The sequence below is a fragment of the Eumetopias jubatus genome, unplaced genomic scaffold, assembly GCF_037043125.1.
Source record: "Eumetopias jubatus isolate StellerSeaLion01/CBP00866 unplaced genomic scaffold, mEumJub1_p1.0 scaffold_6, whole genome shotgun sequence".
In the NCBI taxonomy this organism is placed as follows: Eukaryota; Metazoa; Chordata; class Mammalia; order Carnivora; family Otariidae; genus Eumetopias; species Eumetopias jubatus.
In genome coordinates, this window is record NW_028274812.1 from 50,820,337 (window position 1) to 50,839,300 (window position 18,964).

Here is an 18,964-nt window from a genome sequence, read left to right on the forward strand (position 1 = left end):
TTTATACAAGTAGAGGAAGTTGGGTGGTTTTATTCAAGAGAATAGTTTTCCATGTAACTCTCCATATTTAATTTTAATAGTCAACCATATAGTATTGAAGCAATCAGACTCCTTCAGGGGAGGGACTGCATGGGCCCAGTGCTATTACATTCTTTTCTAAAATTGAGATATAATTCACATACCATAAAACTCATCATTTTAAAGTGTACAATTCATTGATTTTTAGTATATTCACACAGTTATGCAACCATCACTACTATCTAATTCCAGGACATTTTCATTACCCCATAAAGAAACCCTGTACCCCCACAGTAGTAGTCATTCCCCCCCACCATTGCCCTCAGCCCCTGGCAACCACTAATCTACTTTCTATCTTTATGGATTTGCCTGTATTCTTTCTATATTATCCTATCTCCATTATTATCAGAGCCCATCATTCTATAGTCCAGAAATTTTCAAACTTTATGGGCCTACATATCACCTGTTCAAAGACAGCAATCTATGACATGGTTCTCTCCCTTACGGAACTCATGCTGATCATATGCTGGTTGGGGAGACAAGACAGTTTTTTTTTTTTTTTTAAGATTTTATTTATTTATTTCAGACAGGAAGAGAGTGAGAGAGAGCGCATGGCGGGGGGGGGGGTGGGTTGGCAGAGGGAGAGGGAGAAGCAGACACCCTGCTGAGCAGGGCGTCTGACGCGGGGCTCCATCCCAGGAGGGACGATGACCTGAGCCAAAGGCAGATGCTCAACCAAGCCACCCAGTCACCCCACAAGACACATTTTTGAATATAATTAGTGCTACAAGGTTTTGAATGAATACATTCTGAAAGAATAGTAGAGTAAGTGGAGTGATGCCACTTTGGACATGGTATTCTCAAAGTTTCATAGATAATATTAGTATTAGATTAGTATTAATCACAACTCAGCCAAGAATCTTTTATATCTAAGTTGACTTGTATAATGTGTTTTGAGATCCCTCATGAAAAATTGTCTTATATAACATAATTCTATCTTATATGGTTCCACCTTTCCTACTTATTGAAAAGTTCATATTATTTAAACTCAGTATTATATTGTTGACCTGTTCAGATGTGCCATGTAGTAGTGGCTATCCTTTCTAGCTTGATATTTTAGGGAAAAAATGGCATCCAGTTTAATTTATGTGAGAGTACCTTGTAAACTTTATGGTTTTATGCTAATGCAAAGTATTATTGTTATTAACCCTTCCATATATTCCATGCTACTCTTTAGAATCTAGAAGTAAATATTCTTTGTTCTGTAGCAAAAAGATCACCATCAGTGGACTTTTTTCCTCCTAAGTCTTTGTCTTAGGGGTCTGAGGAGCTTCATTCTCTGTAGGCAAGGGATATTTTGGAATTATAGTGTTCTTTCCTTCCCACTTAATTATGGTGTGTTTGCTATAAACAAAAGTATAGTTCTTGGGGTACCTGGGTGGCTCAGTCAGTTAAGTGTCTGCCTTTGGCTCAGGTCATGATCCCAGGGTCCTGGGATCGAGTCCCACATCAGGCTCCCTGCTCAGCGGGGAGTCTGCTTCTCCCTCTCCCTGTGCTGCTCCCCCTGCTTGTGCTCTCTGTCAAATAAATAAATAAATAAATAAAATCTTAAAAAAAAACCCATAGTTCTTTATTAACATAGATAAAATAAACTTAATCCAGTAGTTTAAAACATTTTTCTCAATTACCCAGTAAAGATAAGATTTAAGGGAAAACCCCACTTAAGTATCTATAATTAGGTAGGGAATATTTTCAGGCCATACCTGTTATCAGTTATTACTTAATCAATTCCCCCTGCCTCATTTTCTCCAGGCTTGAGTTGTGAGAACACTTATACTTTGATTCTGAGGGCTTTCCAGAATTATGAATGGGGGATGGCCCTTTAATAGTTTCCACTCACATCTGAGTCCTTTCCTTCTTTAACTCTTGGAAGAAGGACCTGATTATAGCTGTTGACTCAAGACACCTGGGATTATTAGGCTTTCTCTAACAGTCTCCTATTATCTCCTAAAGTGTCTCCTGATACTTTCCCTACAAGTACAGAAAGAAAAAGGCATATGAAACTCTGTTGCAGCATGATTAATAATGGTTTTATTATTGGGTGCTCTTTTCAGTATTGGTTGAAATATTAGGGTACTCTTCCCCCCTTTTTTTCCTTAGTTTTTCTTTACTTCATTGTTCTTTGAAGCTACTGGTGTTTTAAAATGATATTAAAATATTGTTCCCATAGCAACATCTTACCGATTTCTTATGGCAAGCACTGCATTTTTCACAAGTTGGGTTGAAAAAGAGAAATGCTTTCAGGAAGAGTTTATTTATAAAATCAAGCCAACAGAACATAACTTGTTTATTTTTAAGAAAGCATTTTTAAGCAGACTGTAACAGAGGATTTTACACATCGAGGTAATGTGAGCTTCCCAGTGAATTTCTTGCTTATGTAAAAGTTCATTTTTGAATTTGTATTAAATTGACATTTTCCCCTCATAATAAGATTTGAACAGCTTAAATAAAAATGGAAATCCTGCCAAATTTCACTTAAATCATTTGTAAGTTCTGCTTAAATGCAATACCTGTACACAGAAGTTTGTAGGCTGCTTATAAGACTGTTAGAGCAGGGCACCTAGGTGGCTCAGTCTGTTAAGTGCCTGCCTTTGGCTCAGGTCATGCTTCTGGGGTCAGGTCATGTCCCAGAATCCTGGGATCGAGCCCCGCATTGGACTCCTTGCTCAGCAAGGGGGAGCCTACTTCTCCCTCTCCCTCTCCTGCTTCCCCTGCTTGTGCTCTCTTTCTCTCTCTGTCAAATAAATAAATAAAATCTTAAAAAAAAAAAAGAGCAAAGAGCAATGCTCATAATACTCTTGTAATGATTTTCCAACCTCTTAGGCTGCGTGGTGGATTTTGTTCAGGATCTGTTCCTCTGATTTCTTTTCTTTTTTGCTTTTTGTTTTTGTGGGTTTTTTTGGTCTACTCATTTGTAAAATCAGTGTCAAGTAATTTTAAATCTTTCTACATTTAAATTTTATAAGTTGTATCATCCATTTTAAGCTGCTTCTTACTATCTGTTGGCTTTTAGTAAATACTCAGGTTCATCTTAGAATTTAATTCATTATTTTTTCAAGGAGGTTTAGGGAAGACATTATATTTATAACAAATTATTAAACCATATTTTCCTCTTCTGTTTACTTTAGTTTTCTTCTTTTTAAAAGTTTTTATTTAAATTCCCATTAGTTAGCATGCAATGTAATGTTAGTTTCAGGTATACAATATAGTGATTCAACAATTCCATATATCAGCTGGTGCTCATCACAGCAAGTGCACTCCCTAATCCCCATCCCATCTATAACCCATCCTCTCCCCCCCAACCCCCCCCCCGTAACCATCATTTTTTTCTCCACAGTTAAGAGTCTGTTTCTTGGTTTGTCTTTCTCTTTTTTTCTTTTGCTCATTTGTTTTGTTTGTTAAATTCCACATATGAGTGAAATCATATGGTATTTGTCTTTCTCTGACTTATTTCATTTAGCATAATAATCTCTAATTACTTTAGTTTTCTTACTCTGAATTTGGTTTAATTCCTATTAACTCAGACTTTCTGTCTTTTTCACACTTCCAAAAGCATATGTTCTAGTTTGGCTAGCATGCTCTTTCCTTTCCATTCTCTTGCTGGAATTTTTGAAGGCTATGTATCCATAAGAAATCCTTTGAAGTTGCCATAGTTTATATTTTTTGGAGTTATATATATATTTATGGTGGTGGTATTTAATGTACTTTAATTACTGGTTCATTCAGTAAATTCCAGATGTGGAGATATAATAGTGAAAAAAATACCGACATTAATAATTCTGTCCCAGGGCACCCGGGTGGCTCAGTCGTTAAGCGTCTGCTTTCGGCTCAGGTCATGATCCCTGCGTCTTGGGATCGAGTCCCACGTCAGGCTCCCTGCTCGGCGGGAAGCCTGCTTCTCCCTCTCCCACTCCCCCTGCTTGTGTTCTCTCTCTCACTGTCTTCCTCTCTGTCAAAAAATAAATAAAATCTTTAAAAAAAAAATTCTGTCCCAATGGAGCTTACAGAGTGGATATCAGCTGAAGATTTAACTATTTTTTAAACATTTTAAAATTTAAATTCAATTAATTAACATATAATGTATTATTGGTTTCAGAGGTATAGGCCTGTGATTCATCAGTCTTATTTAATACCCAGTGCTCATTACATCACATGCCCTCCTTAATGTCCATCACCCAGTTACCCCATCCCTCCACTCCCCACCCAAGACTTAACTATTTTGAATGCTTTTGGGAACACCCTTTGCATTTGTTCATTTGGCTCTTTTCATCTCTATATTCATAGTGCCAGTTTGAAAGACCCCACTGGCTGATACCTTCTCCATTTCTGTATAATTTAGAATTCTGGGTGACTTTGTATATTTCATTTTCCAGCTAGATGTCTATATATTAATACTTTCTGGTTGTTGCACTATAGTTTCAGTTATATTTAATTTAGGCACAGAAAACAAAACTTAATCTTACCTAGGTATATATCTTCTCTAATGTATTTTTTTTGTAATAGCTCAAGATTTACCCAGCTGGATTACCAAATCTTGTTAATTTTTCTTTCAAAAAGTTTTTCATCTTTAGCTTTTCTATTTTTATTTTCATCGCTTTTGTCTAAGCCATCTTTGTGCCTAAACTTTAGCAACAGTATTCTCTCTCTCCTTGCCTCTCCTGGCCCAAACATAGCCACCAGATTGGTCTTCTTAAACTATAGATGTGATCTTGGGAGTTCCCTGCTCCACAGTGTTTCTAGCTAGAACAAGAACCATACACTAAGATTTGGGGAGGGTAGGGATGGTGGGCAACCCAACCTTGGTGTCCCTGGGGATCAGCAGGGCAGTGGTAAGTCATGCTTTTTCACTCCTCACCAGGTTATGTACGTTTGTTGATATATATGTTTTTTTCTTCATTTTTATTTCCAGACTATAGAAGAGATAAAAAGAATCTTCTGAATAATCATGCTAGACAGTTTATTTCAGATCCAGTTTCTGTTGCCTTGAGTCCTTGTTTGCACTTTAGTAAGATTTCATCTACTTTGTTGCATTTATAATGGCTGGTTTGGGTTATTCTCCTTTAAAACTAGTTTGTTCAGATGTTTGTATGTTTTCCAGGCTCTTAGCTTGTGCAGTAAATGATCATTATCAATTGTAGACTACATACAGAAGACATATTAGGTATTGTTGGACTGTGTTAATCATTCTTTCTAAATAGTGGGAAGAGAATATTCTTCTAATTCTCACAAAGGAAAGGAAATCACAGTTTAGATAAGCAGTTTATCTAGCCTATGAGCCTGTTCATAACATTTCTGTGGGACTTAAGAGTTAAAGTATAAAAGAACTTTAATATATTTGTGAAAATCAGGGGTGGTTAGTACAAGTTCGATTTATTTATTTAAAAGTTTTGATGGTAGACAAAGAGAAAGCCCAGGTATAATTTTATCACATTTTCCCCAGTCTTTCATAGATAAGAAGACTCACTTTGTTTAGGTTAAAAAACATGCAAGTTTAGAAATGAGATTAACTTTTTCCCCTCTGAGATCCAGTTAGGATTGTTGCCTAATACCTATTACAAAACTTAGTAGCATAAAACACACTTTTTATTATGCATGTAGATTCTGTGAGTTGGGAACTCCAAAAGGGCACACTGGGGATAGTTTTCTCAGCTCTTATGATGATGCGTGTTGCAGTTGGGAAAACCTGAAGGTTGCGATCAACTGTTAGGGGATGGAATAATTTGGATAATTATTTCATAATTTGAAGGTTTGTCACCACCATCTCTGGCATCGGGGCTGGGAAGACTTGAAGAGTCTAGGACCATTGACCAGAGTGCCTGTACATGTGGTCTTGCTTCTGTGCAACATGGTGGTTTCAGCATAGATCCAATTGAAGTGTTAATGTGAATGAGGAGAAAGTTGGATTGTTTTGTTTTTTAATAAAGCCTCACAAGCTATGTATGTCACATTTGCTGCATTTTGTTGGTTATAAATATGTGCATATGCACACCCAGATAGACTTCACCTCATGCTGGGAGGGTGGCAAATTCTAGAAAAGCATTTGGTACCGGAGATACTATTATGGCCATCTTTGGAAAATACATCCTGCCGCAATAGTCAAGTCCAATATTTGCTAATATTTTTTCATTTCAAATGCATGTTTATAATGACTTTAGAGTTAAAAGATCAAGAATTCTTTACCTGTGTACGTGAAGGGAGTTCAGGACTTTAGGAGTCTATGAACTGAAGGTTCACAAAAAAAAGGTTTTAAAAAGTATCTATTACTTTGACAATTGGCTGTTTCAAAACATTTTTCATCCCCCTTAAAGTCAAAATTGCTTAGGTGTTTTTTTCTTTCTCTTTAAACTGGTGTGGTGGACCACTGGTGTATCTAGTTAGATTATGTTCAGTTTTCATTGTTGCTGCATGTGGAGACAATGTCAGTTTCCCATTGATAAGAATCAATGAAAACCAGGGGCACCTGGGTGGCTCAGTTGGTTAAGCCACTGACTGCCTTCGGCTCAGGTTGTGATCCCGGGGTCCTGGGATTGAGCCCTGCATCCTCCCTGCTCAGCAGGGGGCCTGCTTCTCCCTTTCCCTCTGCCGCTCCCACTGCTTGTGCTCTCCTGCTCTCTCTCTCTGTCAAATAAATGAAATCTTAAAAAAAAAAAATCAATGAAAACTGGGGGCACCTGGGTGGCTCAGTCAGTTAAACGTCTGCCTTCAGCTCAGGTCGCAATCCCAGGAGGGTTCTGGGATCGGACTCCCTGCTCGGCTGGGAGTCTGCTTGCCCCTCTCCTCCCCGCTCGTGCTCTCTCTTGCTATCTCTCTCAAATAAATAAAATATATTTAAAAAAAGAATCAATGAAAATTTACCATGCTCTCTGTATTGATACAGAGGCTACATAAGAATTAAAAAGACAAGGAAGGAAAAAAAGAGACAAGAAAAAGAAAGTAGAACAAAACTGTGTCCTTTGATCTTATTCTAAAGACTGTGCAGAGATACAAAGTCTTGCTTTTTCTCTGGCAAGATTCTTGCTGATGGAAGCCTGAAGCCAACAGAGCTGAAGAAGCCTCTATGTCTGCCCAGCCAGAAAACATACTGGATAGTGTGAATTCTTTTTTGACAAGAAGGTGGCTTTTTTGAAAAGGCTTGAACCTTACCGAAATTTGGATTTGCCCCAGCACCAAAAAGCCTTATCTTATAAAATCTGGTAAGCGAAAGTAGTGATGTGATTGGAGAGGCCTTAGTGAAGCTCTCTGAACTCCTGATGGTTTGTGACCAGGAGCCAAACCCTGAAGGCCTCTTTTAGATGACATTCTTCTAGAATGGTTGATGTTTTTTCCTTGTTTTCTCTCAAATCAAGGTTTTAAAGGAATTGGCAGTTAGCCATTTTCTTTGAGCATGTAACCAAGTGAAATTCTGATGTTTCCTTAGTAAAGATAGTTCCTCTTTTGTGCCCTTTAAGAGCGTGCTGACGCCATTAAGATTCTTGTTTTGTGAACCCATTTTGGACACTGGAAAGACCATTGAGAGAGAAAACAGTGAAAAGTGGCTTGCCATCAAAACTGATGGCATACCTGGTAATACATCTGGTTTTGCTGTTTTGATGAAGAAGGAAGCTCCATAGGTCTCTATGAATCATTGCTTTTACATTGGCATCAAAGACTCTGCCAAAGATCATGAAAGAAGTCTTGTCCGATGTCTTGAAAGTCACACTTTATCCCAATCAGGGCCTTGAATTACTGCCTTGTCTAGAGCTTCTCTTGCGAGATGGGAGTGGAATATAAGGTTGTTTTCTATTGCAGAGAAGTTCATTGATTCTCCAAAGAATAAGTCTCAAACCACTGGGGAATTCTGATTCCATTTGCTGTTACATTAACTTTGTGAATCAGAGTTTCCAGAACACTTGTAGCAATCTATTGGATTGTTAAAACCACTGGCATGTTAAAAACCATTCTGCTTATTATTTTAGCTCTTTATTCAAGAGAAACGCTAGCATTCTTCTAATTGAAATTTATTTTTGTGGAATTAATTTTAATTTTTTCTTTTAAGTTTAATATCCTTTCCTTTCTAATCTAAGCATCCTTTTTAAGTTTGGAGAGTTTACTCTGTTTACATTAATGTGTTTATTCATGTATTTTGCTTTATTTCTAATTTTCGTGTTTTCTATGTCTCATGCTTTGATTTTTTTTTTTCCCCCCTTCTTTTCTGGCTCCTAAAGTATTGGTTGAGTTTCCTTTATTTCCCTTTTTTCTAAACTTCTGGTTTGAAAATCACATTTTTTTCTAATTTAGCAATTATTCTAATATTTTTACATGCATATTTGACTTAAATTCTCAAATTTACCCCATTTCCTCCAAGTGGTAGGACTTCAAATCTCTTTAACTCAGCTTACTCTCTCCTGTTACTTTTATTATTTTTGTTCTACCTTGATTTTAGTTAACCTCCCCTCTCCCCACCCCCAACTTTGTATATTTTAGGTTTCTTTATAGTCAAGACTTATTTAGATTTACTTATTATTATTATTATATTATGATTCTTTTTTGCATACGCTCCTTATTGGGGTATATTTCTAGTGGTTCTTTCAGCAAGGGCTTGTTTAACCAGTTTTTTTTTTTGTCTTTGGCTGAAAATGTCTGTCTTGCCCTCACTTTTGAAATATCATTAGGTAGATATAGAATTAAATATTAGTTTTTTTCAGCACTTTGAAGATTTCTCCATGGTCCCCTGGCCCTGATTCCTCCTGATGTCATGTCTGCGTCGGCATAATGGTCTCGCCTTTCTGGGTAATCCGTTTTCTCTCTGATTTTAAGGTTTTCCCTTTGCCTTTGACGTGTTCTGCATACTGCACAATGCAAGGACCAGGATATACAGCAAACTTCTTTACTGCTTCCCCAGCCAGAGGATAGAGTTTGTGGTCCTTTTTTCACTGATTTCTTACTGTAACACCTCCTGGGCTCAGGGTTCTGTGGAGGGGCTTGTCCCAGTACCCCAGTCTTAGATACTGAAGATGTCGTCTTCCATTTTCCAGTGGGGATTTAGGACCTCAGCTCCTAGGGCCTGTATCCAGGTTGCAAATCTCCGTGGGCTTTATACATCATTTTATTCTTTTGGCTCTGATTCGATTTTTCTCTTTGTTCCTGGCACCTGGGAATCTTCTTTTTTGTCTTTTTGGATTCTCCATTTAACATGTGTTTAAGAGTAGGAAACAAAAAAATGAGAGTCTTGAAAACAGGAGATTTACTTTTCTACCTCAGGAGATTTCCAGAGTGCTATTCTTTTTTTTTTTTTTTTTTAAGATTTTATTTATTTATTTGACAGAGAGAGACACAGCAAGAGAGGGAACACAAGCGGTGGGGAGTGGGAGAGGGAGAAGCAGGCTTCCTGCTGAGCAGGGAGCCTGATGCGGGTCTTGATCCCAGGACCCTGGGACCATGACCTGAGCCAAAGGCAGATGCTTAACCGACTGAGCCACCCAGGCACGCTTCCAGAGTGCTGTTCTTAATGTTAGTTGAAGTGTTTAATAATGTCCAGAGCTCTGAGTTCTTATTGACTGATTGACTGACTGCTTTATTTGACCAAGAAATTAAAAGTGACATTTTGTTATATACACAGCCCCTGTGGACTGATACCCTTGAGCTCCTGTTTCCTGTTTAACCTGAGTCTATCAAAGCCTGCAACCACCCTAGGCATGACTAACGATCTTGGAAGATTTTTTAAAAATACTTCTTTAAATGAATCTTTCTATAGAAAGGCTCTTTGCCATAATCTAAGGTAGTGGTTTTCAGAGTATGGTTCCTAGATCCTCAGTACCAGCATTATGTGCGATTATGTAGTATACATTGTTCCCTTGTAGATATTAGATATTCTTCTTTGTCATGCGTTTTTTAAAAAAAAGATTTTATTTATTTATTAGAGAGACAGAGGATAGCAAGAGAGAGCGCAAGCAGGGAGGAAAGGGAGAAGCAGGCTCCCCGCTGAGGGCTCTATCCCAGGACACTGGAATCATGACCTGAGCCAAAGGCAAACACTCAACTGAGTGAGCCACCCAGGTGCTCCTGTCATGCTTTTTAAATTAAAGTTTGATAAAATATTTGGATTGGCACTTTGTTTTTGTTTTTTTAAAGATTTTATTTATTTATTTGACAGAGAGAGAGAGAGCCAGAGCAGGAACACAACAAGCAGGGGGAGTGGGAGAGGGAGAAGCAGGCTTCCTGCAGAGCAGGGAGCTCAATGTGGGGCTCAATCCCAGGACCCTGGGATCATGATCTGAGCCGAAGGCAGACGCTTAATGACTGAGCCACCCAGGCGCTCTGGCACTTTGTTCTTAATTTAATTTATTTAATTAATCTCTACACCCAACGTGGGGTTCAAACTCATGACCCCAAGATCAAGAGTTGCATGTTCTTCTGACTGAGCCAGCCAGGTGCCCCAAAGTTTGATAAAACGTTTGAACTAATAGGTGGTCCAGTGATGGGTACTTTTTATAAATAAAGTATGAATTTTATGGCTTGATTTTTTTTTTTATACAGAGAGTACTTATTAATTCTGTGGTATAAATCATGTTAAATACTCTGATAAAAATGATACATATGTTGGTATATCTATGATTTCCTTATACTTGAGCATTCTTTATTTAAAAAAAAGTTTTTAAAAGTTGAGTGTTAGATGTGGAATGAAGGAAGTGTTTTATATCTGTAAATTAATTGCCTTATCTTTTTTTCATAATCTGCCCACCCCAAAGCTCAGAAAAGTCACAGTATTATTATGTAACTCCTTTTAATGATCCCCATGGATTTAAAACACAATTGGCATTGTTACACTTCCTTCCACAGAGAAAATGTATGCTTTTTAAATAAATGTAATATGCTTTTGTTCATGAAGAATGTCATTGAGTAGTGCCAACTATTTTAGGATACTAAAATAAAAATATTTACAATCCAAAAATACTTTAAGATTATTCTTAGAAAGATGTTCCATTGTTTTTAGTCTATTACTTAATCTTATAAAAGTGCTGTGAAAGGGGAGGAGATGGCCGTCCCAGCAGTGTCCAGGCTGTCCCGGCAGCTCAGCCAGTAAGGGGTAGGTAGAGCTGAGGTTCGAACCCACACAGTCACATAGAAGATGGAGTTGGACGGAAAATTCGTGCTCTTTATACTACATATCAACACTATGCTTTGCATATCATGACACCTTGCAACTTAGGTGCGATGCTTAAGTATGACTGTGGTCAGGCTGTTTTCCAAGTTTGTGCGGCCACCTGTTCAGGTATATGGTATCAAAGGTCGCTATGCCACTGCTCTTTATTCTGCTGCATCTAAACAGAATAAACTGGAACAAGTAGAGAAAGAATTGTTGAGAGTAGCGCAAATCTTGAAGGAACCCAAAATGGCTGCTTCCATTATGAATCCCTATATAAAGCATTCCGTGAAAGTGAAAAGCCATGACATGAGCACAAAAGAGAGGTTCTTTCCTCTCACATCCAACCTGATCAATTTGCTTGCTGAGAATGGTCGCTTGGACAATACCCCTGGAGTCATTTCTGCCTTTTTGACCATGATGAGCATCCACTGTGGAGAAGTACTGTGCACAGTGACCACTGCATCTCCTTTAGATGAAGCCACTCTTCCTGAATTAAAAACGGTCCTGAAGAGCTTCCTAAGTAAAGGCCAAGTCTTGAAATTGGAAGTTAAGACTGACCCATCAATCATGGGTGGAATGATTGTCCGTATTGGAGAGAGATACGCTGATATGTCTGCGAAAACCAAGATTCAGAAGCTCAGCAGGGCCATGCGGGAAGTTTTCTGAAAGTGTTGATTTTCTGTCAGTGAAAATTCCTAAACTTGGAGCAACAATAAAATGCTTCCTAAACAGAAAAAAAAAGTGCTATGAAAAGCAAACTACATGACATTTCAGAGGTCAGAGATTTGATTAGATCATTTAAATAAAGTTTTTGCCAAGGAACTGAACACATGAAATGAGTGGTAGCATCCTTGTGAAGATTTTCAATACTCATGAGACTTATAATTAAGTACTTTATTTTTTTTAAAATACTTTATTTGAGAGAGAGAGAGAGAGCACAAGCAGCGGGGAGGGCAGAGGGAGAGGGAGAAGCAGACTCCCCGCTGAGCAGGGAGCCCAACGTGGGACTCGATCCCAGGACCCTGGGATCACAACCCGAGCCGAAGGCAGACTCTTAACTGACTGAGGCGCCCTAATTGAGTACTTTAAACAAAGCCCACACTGTGCCTTGTATATAGGAGTGTTCAGAAAATGTTGGCTGAGTTTAAATGACCAAGTTAATCTTGACCTGTTAACCTAGTAGCATAATGTTCTCTTTTTCACTTAGTAAGCTACTCTTAGATACATTAGATATTGTGAACTGGCCCTCAGTGCCCTAGAAGGTAATTGTAAGATGTAAACATGGAGGACAGTGAAGAAAATATTAAATATTAGAGGAAAATATTAAGTCTTAGAGGAAAATATCCTACTAAGTATTGATAAAACCAGTCTATAGACATGAAGTTTTTTTTTTTTAAGATTTTATTTATTTATTTGACAGAGAGGGACACAGTGAGAGAGGGAACACAAGCAGGGGGAGTGGGAGAGGGAGAAGCAGGCTTCCCACGGAGCAGGGAGCCCGATGCGGGGCTCGATCCCAGGACCCTGGGATCATGACGTGAGCTGAAGGCAGACGCTTAACGACTGAGCCACCCAGGCGCCCCTAGACATGAAGAATTAAAGAAAAGATAGTTGTTTAATAGATTTAAAGATGAATATTCACCAACAAAAGACGATCTAATTTAAAAAGGGACAAAGGACTTGAATAGACATTTCTCCCAGGAAGGTATTCAGATAGCCAATAAGCACATGAATAGATTTTCAACATCATTAGTTATTAAGGAACTTAAAACCCACAGTGAGATACCACTTCTCATCCATTAGAATGGCAATAATAATAATAATAAAAGGAAAATATCAACTGTTGATGATAATGTGGAGAATTTGAACCCTCATACATTGCTGGTAGAAATGTAAAATAATGTAGATGCTGTGAAAAATATTTTTGTGGTTCTTCAATAAGTTAGACATAGAACTCCCATCTGACCCAGCAACTCTGCTCCTAGGTAAATACCCAAGAGAACTGAAAACAGGTGCACAAATGTTTATAGTAGCACTATTCGTAATAGCCAAAAAAGAGAAACAACCCAGATGTCTATCAGCTGATAAGTGGATAACCAAATGTGGTATATCCATACCATAGAATATTATTCAGCCATAAAAAAGTGAAGTACTGACACGTGGTACAATATAAATGAACCTTAATGATATTAAGTGAAAGAAGCCAGATACACAAAGCCACATATTGTATGATTTCATTTACTTGAAATGATCAGAATAGGTCAGTCTGTGGAGACAGTTAGGAGATTAATGGTTGCCAGGGGCTGGGATGAGCAAGGAATGAGGAGTAGCTGCTCAGTGGGTATGGGGTTTCTTTTTGGGATGATGAAAATTTTCCGGAATTAGACAGTGGTGCTGGTTGTACAACATTATGAATGTTCTGGAAGTCACTGAACTTCCAGTACATTTAAATAAACTTTAAAATGGTAAAGTTTATATTATAGGAATTTTAGCTCAGTAAAAAAGAATATTCAGTGTGATTATAATTCTCAGTGAGATATTAAAGTAAGAATTTTAAAATCAAAGGAAACTTTATTTCAACAGTTATTTTGTGCTTATAAAAATTACACGTTTCATGAAAATATGTATGAAGTCAAATAAATATTCTTTAGAGCAGGTTTCAAAACAAGGTATGTGTGTTTTGGGCATCATTCAGTGGGATTTTGCCAGGTAGAATAAAGCACTAGGAGGCAGTCTCATGCTGGGTACTGTGATTAGTACATTGCTTTTTTTTTTTTTAATTTAAAAAAATTTTTATTTATTTGACAGAGAGACAGCGAAGGAAGGAACACAAGCAGGGGGCGTGGGAGAGGGAGAAGCAGGCTTCCTGCTGAGCAGGGAGCCGGACTCAGGACTCGATCCCAGGACCCTGGGATTATGACCTGAGCTGAAGGCAGACACTTAACAACTGAGCCACCCAGGCGCCCCTAGTACGTTGCTTTTTAACTGGCTGGCCCTCTTTGTAGTCATGAGCAGTGTCTTTCAACTGTTTGCACTTTCCTTGCCATCTTCTCCTAGATCTGCTTGACTGCTTGCTGTTGTGAGCTTCATGCATGCCTTTCTGACATGAAACTATGTACTGCTCAATTAGCATTAATAGGGTCTCTATCGTTAACTAACCTACTCCTTCACTGACACTGTTTCCAGCCACTTTGGATAAACACCTGGTTTATCTTGCTTCCCCATGGTCCTGTTCAGTTATCTAGATCCTTTTATGTTTCAGCATTCTCACTTCTTCGACCTTGCCAAGGAAACCTGGACAGCAAGGACCCCAAAGACAGGAATAGGGGGAGGGGTGAATGAGAGCTAATGAAACAAAGGCCCTGTCTTCTTTGTGAAATCTGTTAGAAGAGGAACTGTCCATAGATGTGAGCAGTATGGTTCTATATAGACCTGCTATTTCCAGAAATCAAACATTATTTAATGTTTGTTGTACAGCTTATCTAGTAAATTTGTGTTTTTATTCAATGTAGAACATATAGGCTGTCTTGAGAGTAGTTATTTCTTTCCCAAAATATATTGCACAGAATACTAGTCCCTGGTAATATTACTAGAAGCTCTGCTTTGGAAGGGGGAGGATCCCATGGTCAAATATATTTTGAAAATGCTGCTTAATCCCCTCTTGGAAGTCCATAGCACACTGTAGCCTTTAAGGTCTCTGAAACATAGTCAAGAAACTTGTTTGACTTAGCATTTCCGAACTTACTTGAGCCCAGAACTTTTGGTTGGGGGGAAAGAGACAGCATAGCTATTAATATCTTACATAATAATATCAGTTGGGAAGACATTGTCTTAGAGCATTGTAAATTTCTACAACTGCAGCTTAAAAAAAAAGTAGCTGTATTTATTTACTTATTTATTTAAGTTCCAGTTAGTTAACATATACTGTTCTATTATTTTTTTTTTTTTTTAGTTTTTATTTTAATTCCAAAAAGTAGCTACTTTTACCGGCTAGTACCAAAAACTACCTGTACTTCATATGTTCTATGTAGTATACATCATATGTATATAGTTAACCTATAAATTCTCTATCAAGATAGACCTCATTTTTTCCCCTTTCCTTACAAGTATCAGATTGTTGTCTTTCAATGATTTTCTTGTTCTTTCTTCCTTAATCATATCAAAATATTCCTTTGAAAGGGTAACTAAAGCACTTAGGACATTCCCAGTTTTAAATAAGTCAACAGCTCTGTTAAAGCTGTAGTACATATATTTGTTGAGCCTGTTATAAAATTTCAGACTCGTCTAATTCAAACACCCTTTGAAATCCAAGTCATGTTTTCATTTACTAAGGATTTTTGAGACAGGCCCTTTCTTAAAAAAGTAATTAGCCTTGGATGTAGAAGGTATAATTAATAAATAAGCACAATTCATTACTTTGTTAATTCTTCTCTACCAAAAAGAGCTGGCACTCAGTGTTTATCCTTTATTAACATACAAATATGTAGACACTGAAATTATGTATCATAGTATATTCCTATGAAATACATAGTAGGTACCATTTTTTCTCTTTTAGGTGTAATTAGTGTAGTATTTTAGCTTTAAAAAGTTTTAGCCTTTTCATGTACTTGAATTTCTTTTCTCTATAATATGCCTCTCATTACATTGTCTTTCTTGTTTTTGAGAACTTTATAGTTTATAATGGATATCGCTAATATTCATCAATAATCTGTGAGGCTCTCTTATTATAGATGGGATAAGATTAGATTGTTGTGGCTTGCCCCAATTTTTGTTGTTTCTTTAGGCACAGTGTTTGAATCTAATGGGGAAATAAAGCCTCCGGCATTGTGGCTTGGATTCCTCTTGTGTGTTTTAGGGGTATATTATATTTCCATTTAGATCTCCTGCTCTGTCTTCTGACTGATGATGACCCAGGTTTCTGTTCAGAGTTGTTTCTGGGTGGTTGGCTCCTGATCCCGTACAAGTCAGCCCTGTCGGGCAGTGATAGAACATGGTCTTTCAGAGATCCACCCAGATGAAGTAAAAATGACTCGCAGGTGAGTTCCTGATGAACCAGAACAGATCTTCTCTCGCAAGACCGTCTTGGCATTGCGACAAAGCATGAAGTGAAAGCTTTTTGTTTTTGTTTGAGTTGGCTTTAAGACTAATTTTAATGTTGTTTGCTTAGAAATTAATGTTCTTCTCTTGTATTTGCTTTTTCTAGTCACAGGCAGCCTTTCTTCTCAAATGGTGTCGTGTACTTTGCATTGTTAGATGTGATCTACTGGCTCTTATGGCAAAATATTTTCAGTTCTGTACATATTTTGTTGTTTGAATTAGAGGGAGTTTGAGAATGAAATTAGAATTGCTACTGTAATCTTTTTTTTTTTTTTTTGTGATGATGAATTCCTGAAGTCAATATCCTATTTGTCTGTTTGGAAAAATAGTAACCCATAATGATACACAGATATATATCCCTAGCAAACAGGTGATTTATCCACTGGAAGTTTTATCTTTAATACTGTTTTTGGTCAGATTCTACTCTCCTATATATATTTTGATGGTATATAAAAATTTAGAGAATAAAATAGCTTCTTAAAAAAGGCTTTCTATGGAGTGTCTGGGTGGCTGAGTCGGTTAAACATCTGCCTCCTGCTCAGGTCTTGATCCTGGGGTTCTGGGATTGAGCTCCAGTGGCTGCCTTCCTGGTCAGCGGGGAGTCTGCTTTGCCCCCGCCCCCCACTCATGCTCTCTCTCCCTCTCAAATAAATAAATAAACTCTTTAAAAAAGGCTTTCTAGCATGATCGTGAGCGAGAACTGGGAATTTCAGTTCTTGTTTTTTAGTCTTTGCTCTTCCATTCTGTAATTACATGTGGGCTGGTATTTATTTTCTTATGTAAAAAATTGGAAAATACCTCCTTCTTTTCTACCTCAAAGAAATTGCATTGCCATGAATAAAGATCCCATGTAAAGTCTAGTTGCTATTTATGTAGTAAATTTGGGACAATCTACTATTTCTTGCTTAATGTATTCTGACACTTTACCAAGGCAAACCTTTTCTAGGTACTTATTTCTTATATTTTTTTATTTTGTTTTTTTAAAACATTTTTAAAATGTAAATTCAGTTAACATATAGTATATTATTAACTTCGGAGGTAGAGTTCAGTGATTCATCAGTCTTATTTAATACCCTGTGCTCATTACATCACTAGGTACTTATTTCAGAGGATTCTAAATGGAAAGGTAAAGAGAGATAGTTGAGGTATCAAGTTGTTATCTAAAACTGTTTTAATATCTATAAACTTTAAAAGCTTTAACTTCTGAGTCCATGGTGGTGATTATTTTTTATTTTCACCCTCTTACCAATTTCCTTTTGAAACAACCCAAATGGTAGAATGCAAAAAAATTTATATCACCTTTGGAAACCTAATGGAGAGTCTTATTCCCACTGTCATCCTATTGAAGAGCTGTGGTAGGAAACAGTAAAGGTAAGGTGAGGGTATATGTCAGCCTGCCAGTTGCCAGCCAGCCCATTCAGGAGAAATTGGCTAAGGAGGTTGATCAGAAAGCCTGCCTCTCCATGTAAACCTCGTAGCACGTGCAGGCTGGGAGCTAGGGCTGGAGACAAAAATGGGACCAGTGTTGTCAGTAGGTAAAATCTGTATCCTACCCTGGGTGGAGCTGCAGGAGGGAGCTGACTCTCCAGTGTATATCCGGTGTGCCTCAGCTGTGGGGTCAGTAGATGTCACGGTGGAGGGGGTCCTTATTAGTAAGTGAATATAGAGGAGTTTCCTACCCCTACCAGCTTCAGGCTGAATGGGGAGGCTGTGCACTATTTGAGAATTCAACTGTGATCTGCACGATCTCGTACAGTGTAGGCCAGTGCTGTCCAGTAGAACTCTCTGCAGTTAGGGAAATATCTGTGCTGTCCAGTGTGTGGCCACCAGTCACACATCTTTGGAGCCCTTCAAATGTGGCTAAGAACTGAATAACTACCAAAAGCCTTAAAAAGGGCTTTCCTATTTTGGTTATTTTTCTCTTAAGGAGTTGATAGACAAAAGCTATTCATTACAGCATTGTTTTTAATATTAAGAAGCATATGTAATATCAGAGTAACATAAATGTACTGGTTAAAGCAGTCTGTTTCATTCCCAGACAGTGGGATAGTATGCAGCCATTGAAATGCTGATGTAGATAGACATTTATGGACAGAAAAGTTTTTTCCAGTATGTTAAGTGAAAGGAGATTGGTTACAAAACCATGTGGTTAGTGTGTTCCCATATCTTTGTGTAAATATTTGAAGATATTGTATGTGTGTATGTAAACACATACATAGATAAATAGGATCTGGAATTTAGGCATCAAAAGATTTATCTTTTTTTTTTTTTTTTAAAGATTTTATTTATTTGACAGAGAGAGACACAGTGAGAGAGGGAACACGAGCAGGGGAGTGGGAGAGGGAGAAGCAGGCTTCCCACTGAGCAGGGAGCCCAATGCAGGGCTCGATCCCAGGACCCCGGGATCATGACCTGAGCCGAAGGCAGATGTTTAACGACTGAGCCACCCAGGCGCCCCCAAAAGATTTATCTTAATCCTCGTTCTGCCATTCGCTTTGTGCAAGTTACTTAACCTCTCAGCTTCTTCAGTTTTTCCACTGTAAAAGAGGGATTAAAAATAGCACCTATCTCATTGGGTTGTTTTAAAGATTAAATGAAATAACATGGCAGAATTGCTTAGCAGGATGCTTGTATTATCCTGTGATAAAATCATATAAAGCATCA

General features: G+C 37.9%; 2 protein-coding genes across 3 annotated transcripts in view; both read left to right on the plus strand.

Annotated features, from left to right (window-relative positions):
- Window positions 1–18,964, plus strand: part of CDK19 (cyclin dependent kinase 19) — a 165,653-nt gene that overhangs the window by 78,695 nt on the left and 67,994 nt on the right. The window lies entirely within an intron of this gene.
- Window positions 8,830–12,047, plus strand: LOC114209911 (ATP synthase peripheral stalk subunit OSCP, mitochondrial-like). The gene is made up of 2 exons (XM_088024216.1): window positions 8,830–8,847; window positions 11,267–12,047. The coding sequence occupies exons 1-2, from the start codon at window positions 8,830–8,832 to the stop codon at window positions 11,867–11,869; spliced, it is 621 nt and encodes a 206-aa protein (XP_087880342.1). The 3' UTR covers window positions 11,870–12,047.